An 8026-nucleotide genomic window follows, 5' to 3' on the forward strand; every position below is an offset into this window, starting at 1 on the left:
AGGTGGGACGGGGGGGGACAACGGGCTGGTGGAGACGGGCTTGACCTGGGAGACATGGAAGGTCGGATGTACCCGGAGGGATGGGGGGAGCCTGAGGCGAACGGCACTGGGGTTAATGACTCTCTCGATCTCGAAAGGACCGATGAAGCGGAGGGAAAGTTTGGGAGAAATACCCTTTAAGGGGAGGTCCTTAGCCCGAAGGCAAACTCCTTGTCCGGGGGCGTACTGGGGGGCCGGTAGTCGGCGCTTGTTGGCCTGTAGTTGAGAGCGGGAGGATGCATGGAGTAGCGCAGCGCGTGCGTCTCCAAGTGCGCCGGCATCTGCGCAGATGAGTCTGAACGGACGGGACTGCTATCTCTTCCTCCAATTCAGGGAACAGGGGTGGTTGGTACCCCAGGGAGGCCATGAACGGAGAGAGCCCCGTGGAGGCGTTCACCAGAGTGTTATGGGCATATTCAACCCAGGGCAGCTGAGAGTTCCAAGAGATGGGGCTGGCGTGGGTGATGCAACGGAGTGCTGCCTCCATCTCCTGATTAGCTCGCTCGGATTGACTGGGGGTGAAATCCGGAGGAGAGACTGGGGGTGGCACCAAGAGCCTTACAGAATGTCCGCCAAACCTGTGAGGTGAACTGGGGGCCTCTGTCAGAGACTATGTCCGCGGGAATGCCATGCAGGCGGAACACAGCTCTGACCAAAAGGTCGACGGTCTCCCTTGAGGAGGAAAGCTTGGGGAGCGCGATGAAGTGGGCGGCCTTAGAAAAACGATAGATCACGGTCAAGATGGTGGTGTTGCCCTCGGACGTGGGTAGACCGGTGACGAAGTCCAGGGCTATGTGGGACCAGGGATGACTAGGGATGGGTAGAGGCCGTAGTAACCCGGAGTGGGGACGAGTTGAGGTCTTATTCCGGGCGCAGGTTGCACACGCCAAAATAAATGAGCGAACGTCCTGGTCCATGGTGGACCACCAAAAACGCTGCCGGATGAAGTCCAAGGTGCGGGTGATACCTGGGTGGCAGGTGAGCCGGGAGGAGTGCGCCCAGGTCAGTACCTTGGACCTTGCAGCGTCAGGAACGAACATACGGTTAGGGGGGCCGAGACCGGGATCTGGCTGCTGCCTCTGAGCTAGACAAACCGCGGACTCCACCTCCCAGGTGAGAGTGGCGATGAGACAAGCAGGTGGCAGGATGGTCTCTGGGTCTGTACCCGGGTCCTCAGGGGAGTAAAGGCGGGACAGAGCATCCGGCTTGACGTTCTGGGAGCCGGGACGGTAGGTAAGGGAGAAGTTAAACCGACCAAAATATAAGGCCCACCTGGCCTGTCGGGAGTTGAGCCTCTTTGCCGACTGGATGTAGGCTAGGTTGCGGTGGTCAGTCCAAACGATAAATGGATGCTCCACGCCCTCCAACCAATGTCGCCACTCCTCCAAGGCGAGCTTGGCCGCCAAGAGCTCGCGATTGCCTATATCGTAATTTCACTCCGGCGGGGACAGCCTTCGGGAGAAGAAGGCACAGGGGTGGAGCTTGTGGTCGGAGGAGGAACACTGGGAGAGCACCGCACCCACTCCGGTGTCCGAGGCGTTGACCTCCACTACGAACTGGAGCGAGGGGTCTGGTTGCGTGAGGATTGGCGGAGAAATGAAACGCCGCTTGAGACCCTGAAAGGCGGTCTCCGCCTCCGGCGTCCATACAAAGGCGCTCTTGGTGGAGGTCAGTGCCGTGAGGGGTGCTGCGATTTGGCTGTAACCGCGTATAAAACGACGATAAAAGTTTGCGAAGCCAAGGAACTGCTTCAACCTCTTGTGGGTTGCGGGAGGAGGCCACTCGGCCACCACCGAGACCTTGGAGGGATCCATCTCTACCCGGTCCTGGCTGATTATGTACCCCAGGAAGGAAATGGACCGGTAGTCAGGCAGGCGAAGGTCCGATAACGGGTAGGCAGACAGGCGGAAGGAGAACTAGAGAGGGGGAGAGGGGATTGCCAAGGGAGCAAGGAATCGGGGCAAGACTTGAACAAGAGCTGGTAGGGCGATACTAACTTGTAGCAGTAAACGACAAACTGGCGCCGGCAGACTGGAAATCCCCGACTGAAGTAGGGTACGGTGATTGGCATATTACCGGCAGGTGCGTCGAGGGGATGAGGACCAGAAGCCACCAGCGGCCACTAGATGGGGGTGTTGGACCGCGTAGCAGGACGTAGCGTGACAGACGATGGTTTTTCATTTTGGTTATGACTCAAATAATTAGTTCATAATATGAAAAGTAAAACTCACCACTGACCGGCGCCATGTTGTGGACAAGGAGTGGGTTCTATGTTTTGTGTTCAGGGAGGTTTCTAAAACAAAGTACCATAATGCTCAACTCAACTCAAAACATGGCGACCCTTTAGAAAACAGTACTAAAGGTATTAGTCCAGAACAGTGTGTCACAGTCACTATTCAGGTACTTTGGACAAAAACACGTAGCGACAAAACTAAAATGACCTATTGTCACATTGAACCCAACGGGTGTGGGGAGGGTGGGTCTGAATGTGCGTGGTCGTCGTTTCCAGGCTTACTTTGGGCGAGGATCCCTGAGAGAGAGAGCAGCAGGAGAGACGAGAGCAGAGCTGAGGAGGCCATTCTGACGGTCGACTTCAACACCTGCGCCAACCTGCGTGATAACCACTGGAGCCAGGTCCTCACACAGTTTACACACTGCAGCAGTTGATTGGACAACTGCTGCATGAAGGGTAAGTATTGGTGAGCACTCTTGCATATGGCGTATATTCTCTTTCCGCCACTTTCTTTTTTCGCAATCTACAAACATTAACGTAGAGGGACAAAAGACGTATCTTAACGTAGAAGGACAAAATACATATCACATGATAGTTCCTATAATGGGATGTTCTGGCAAGGTCTTTCAAAGCAATTGTGAGCAAAAGTAAAGTTGCAACACCCATTTGTTTGTGGGACACACGCAAACCTTATAACACACACACACTCCCATAAAACACACACACAAAAACACACGCTTATTCTTTCCAGAACACACACACACACACACACACACACACACACACACACACACACACACACACACACACACACACACACACACACACACACACACACACATTACATAGAAACACACAAACACACCCCTTGAATGCACAATATTAATGTGCATTACGTGACATTTCTCTGTATATATAAATTCTTTGCACAGCTTTCAAATGGTAATGAACCTATACTGTATGGTTAAAAATGAATACATCCAAATAAATGTAATGTTTTGTACTATTTCGTTCATGAATCTTATTTTAAGAAAAATATATATCTAATATGTAGGCAGTTCATACAATATAAACGGAACTATATTAATGCTAATTATCAATATCTGTATTACTAATAACTATAAAGAACCCTATTAATAACTTCATAACTATCTAAATAAATGTGAAGATCTGTTTTTGTGTACATCCAAGAGATAGGATGGCAGGAAGTGGGGGCTGGTTACTGTGAGTGAGTGTGTGTAAAAACAGTGGAATGATACGCATGAGATAATTTCAATCCTTTATTCCAATTTATATGTTTCACTTCCAAATCATTTCTATGTATTTTGAATTAAACACATTTTTAACGTTTGATATCTTCAGACTAGATAATCATCATGTTTAAGGAGAGTCGAGCAGCACTCAGTGTAATTAAGAACCCTGCAGGAAGATGGCGCCACAGTCAGGATCACACGGTCATGTAGCGCAGGATGATCACGTCTCTGTCCTGGACAACGTATTTGCAGAGTCCTGAAAAAACAGATTAAACACATCTAAATATCAGCAGCCAATAAAAAGTTACCATATGTATAGACATATGTTTGTGTGTGTGTGTGTGTGTGTGTGTGTGTGTTTGCATGATGTAGTGCTCTCAGCTTACCAACAGGGGTGATCATGTTGTGGTTTTTGACCAGAATTTGCCAGAAGCTGTTCTCAGTTTTGGTAATAATATTATTACCAAAAGTCACCCGGGTCAAATAGGGTGGCAATCCAAATTTGCTTCCAGACTCGAAACTGTAACGAGGACACAGAAATAGACAACAGGTACATTACTTTCATTCATAATGACCATCTGGATTTCTGAAATAATGTTTTATTTGAAATCGTTTAATCTTCCAGATTATGTGGAGGAAGTAAACTGGGATGCAGGACTCCATTTCAATGCATCAGATGATCGATGAATAAGGATTGAGGACCAAATAGGGACACATTTTGACTACACAACCTACTTGAAGTTTGAGACTGATTCTTTCAAATCTGTCAACGCCCATATGAGTCGCTGGTTGCATTCCGTAGAGGGATTGTATTCAGTAGTCTTGCCATCAGCAGTCACCACCAGTTTAAAGTTCACTTCAACAGCACAAGGAAAAGTATAAGGAGCAAGTAGTAGATGTATAAAACCTAGTCTAGCTTTGGCTGAGTAATGAATAGACTCTTAATGTTTGTCCAAAATCCGATGGCTAACCCTTACCCTAAAAGTCAGAGGTGTGTATCTCCTACCTTGGGCCATGTCTGGAAGGTTGATCTTCACTGGTTGTGTTCTTCTGCAGCGATGGGAGTCGTTGGTGAGGTTACTGCCCTTGGGGCCCCTGCTTTTATAGTCAACCTCAGGGAAGACGTTGTTATGGCAAGAAGATAACCACCCCCAGACAAGTTACTGGGCAATATGCCCAAGAACTGTCATTCTAAGTAATTATTACAACACCATAACACAGATTTACATCTGTCTTGGTCAACACCTTGAAGAGTCATCCAACCCGGCTGACTTTGCTATATTTGTGAAATATCCTACGTTGTTTCATCGTCTCTTCTTGGAGTCAAAAGTGTTTAAACCTCAACCTGACTTTGGTTCTGCATCCTAACGGTGAACAATTCAATTAAATAAAACACAGGGTCAAGAGGTTTACAATATAATAGACATAACCGTCTTATCTCATTAATGTTGTCATTATGATCTCTATTTCTGTATATAGTTGCTAACATAACTCTGTTCTCTGGTCCTCCATGTGTAAAAATGATGTAATTTGGACTGGGTCGCTGTTTGTTCAGTCGCTGTTTGCATGTGTGTTTGTTTATCTGTTTTCTTCCTGGTTGTTTATTAGTATTGATGTAATTTTTTTTAACTTCATCTTTAATTATTTTTTCTTTCTTATTCTTTCTGTATTTTCTTCGTCTGTTCTGGAGCTGCTCCATTTTTAACCATTTTTACTAAATAAACATCACTGACTAAGACTCTAGAAGACAGTATATCATAGAATGACAAATGAACAAAACATTGAACAACCTGCTCAACTTGTCCAAGACAACACGACTGGGAGCTTTTGGTTGTTATTGTAAACGAGACCTAATGTTGTGTGCATGCGTGTGTGTGTGTGGACAATATTTGATATTTTACATAAAACATACAATTTGAATCATGTTTGTGTTACAGGCATCAGATGTTTCATTCCTCAAGCCAATTGGAGGACTATCCTTAATCATACCAAGTGGTAGACAGAGATCACATCTCCGGATCACTTGTGTTGTGGATAAGAACCCACAATATAAAACTACCAAAATACGAGAGGTCGAGAAGGACTTTGAAAGATGAAGGCCAAAACTAAAATGCTTAATGTTCACCAGTTGATTGACCTCAAAAGGGGTTTGCTTTTGCTACTGGCAAACTAAAATTACCTATTGTCCCATGGAAGCCAAAAGGTGTGGTGTGAGAGAAGTTTGAATGTGTTCAGACATGTTGCCTTTCTGACGAAGTCAATCAGAAGCACATAACGTCATCCATCCCACGCAACAGATACTCTGTACCTGCAAAAACAGAAATTCATGATAAGAACATACAGTCCCAGTTGTTGTCGTTCTGAGATGCCGCGGGCTAGCCAATACCTAAGGCTACAGGGTCGAGGAGTGGGGCGATGACATCATCGTTTGCGTGGCTGTCATCCATACGAATCCTAACACGAAACCGCATAGGTCCGGATTTATTTGAAACCACCCTTGGACATGGTTTCAGAAAAAAGCGGTTTCGGGCACCGGATCCGCCGGATCCGTCTTGACGGTCGGCCGAAACGCACAAGAGTTGTGTGGTTTCACCAAAATATCGGCTCCGTGTGGACGGGGCCTGAGTCCAGTCTCACAGCAGGGAGTCTTAGTTAAGATCCATAGCAGGAAGTGACTTAATTATTTATTTTTTTAACTGGACGATCGTTTTTCATTTTGGTTATGACTCAAATAATGAGTTCATAATATGAAAAGTAAAACTCACCACAGACCGGAGCCATGTTGTGGGCAAGGAGTCGGTTCTATGTTTTGTGTTCAGGGAGGCTTCCAAAACAATCATGACTTGTGTAAAGTGTGAGTGGGCTGACCTGGCGAGCCTGATCATGGCCCCGATCAGAAGGCCTCCGGGCGGGCCGTGTGCGGAGTACATCATTGGTTTGCTGTTGGGTTGGTTGTCCACCACCACCAGGTTGAAGGGCAGTTGGCCTTCATCTGGTCACAATTGGTGGATCATTAAAGACCAAACTCACCACAGAACGGCGTCATGTTGTGGGCAAGGAGTGGCTACTCTGCTTATGTTCAGTGAGGTTTCCAAACAAAGTACCATAATGCTCAACTCAACTTAAAACATGGCGACCCTTTAGAAAACAGTACTTAAGGTCTTCAAGTCCTAAACAGTGTGTAACAGTCACTATTCAGGTACTTAGGACAAGAACACGTAAAGACAAAACTAAAATGACCTATTGTCACGTTGAACCCAACGGGTGTAGGGAGGGAGGTCTGAATGTGCGTGGTCGTCGTTTCCAGGCTTACTTTGGGCGAGGATCCCTGAGAGAGAGAGCAGCAGGAGAGACGAGAGCAGAGGTGAGGAGGCCATTCTGACGGTCGACTTCAACACCTGCGCCAACCTGCGTGATAACCACTGGAGCCAGGTCCTCACACAGTTTACACACTGCAGCAGTTGATTGGACAACTGCTGCATGAAGGGTAAGTATTGGTGAGCATTCTTGCATACGGCGTGTGTTCTCTTTCGGCCACTTTCTTTTTTCGCTATCTACAAACATTAACGTAGAGAGACAAAAGACGTATCTTAACGTAGAAGGACAAAATACACATCAGATGATAGTTCCTATAATGGAATGTTCTGGCAAGGCCTTTCAAAGCAATTGTGAGCAAAAGTAAAGCTGAAGTAAGTTGCAACACCTATGTGTTTGTGGGACACACACAAACCTTATAACACACACACACACACACACCCATAAAACACACACACAAAAACACACGCTTATTCTTTCCAGAACACACACACACACACACACACACACACACACACACACACACACACACACACACACACACACTACATAGAAACACAAACACACCCCTTGAATGCACAATATTAATGTGCATTATGTGACATTTCTCTGTATATATAAATTCTTTGCACAGCTTTCAAATGGTAATGAACCTATACTGTATGGTTAAAAATGAATACATTCAAATAAATGTAATGTTTTGCACTATTTCGTTCATGAATCTTATTTTTTAGAAAAATATCTAATATGTAGGCAGTTTATACAATATAAATGAACTATTTTAATGCTAATTATATATATCTGTATTAATAATAACTATAAGAACCATATTAATAACTTCATAACTATATAAATATACGTGAAGATCTGTTTTTGTGTACATCCAAGAGATAGGATGGCAGGAAGTGGGGGCTGCTTACTGTGAGTGAGTGTGTGCAAAAACAGTGGAATGATACGCATGAGATAATTTTAATCCTTTATTCCAATTTATATGTTTCACTTCCAAATCATTTCTATATATGTTGAATTAAACACATTTTTTAGGTTTGATATCTTCAGACTAGATGATCATCATGTTTAAGGAGAGTCGAGCAGCACTCAGTGTAATTCAGGACCCTGCAGGAAGATGGCGCCACAGTCAGGATCACGCGGTCATGTAGCGCAGGATGATCTGGTCACTGTCCTG

The 8026-nt window shown here is 45.6% G+C and overlaps 1 protein-coding gene across 1 annotated transcript; it reads right to left on the bottom strand.

Annotated features, from left to right (window-relative positions):
• Positions 1–3539: 3539 nt before the first annotated feature.
• Positions 3540–6902, bottom strand: LOC307084823 (uncharacterized protein; the record flags this gene model as incomplete). Its single annotated transcript, XM_079749324.1, has 6 exons — positions 3540–3781; positions 3912–4045; positions 4261–4381; positions 4532–4620; positions 6394–6517; positions 6839–6902. 6 exons carry the CDS (start codon positions 6900–6902, stop codon positions 3720–3722), a joined length of 594 nt encoding a protein of 197 aa, XP_079605450.1. The 3' UTR covers positions 3540–3719.
• Between the last annotated feature and the right edge of the window lie 1124 nt (positions 6903–8026).

Source organism: Pollachius pollachius (genome assembly GCF_949987615.1).
Source record: "Pollachius pollachius genome assembly, chromosome: 13".
In the NCBI taxonomy this organism is placed as follows: domain Eukaryota; kingdom Metazoa; phylum Chordata; class Actinopteri; order Gadiformes; family Gadidae; genus Pollachius; species Pollachius pollachius.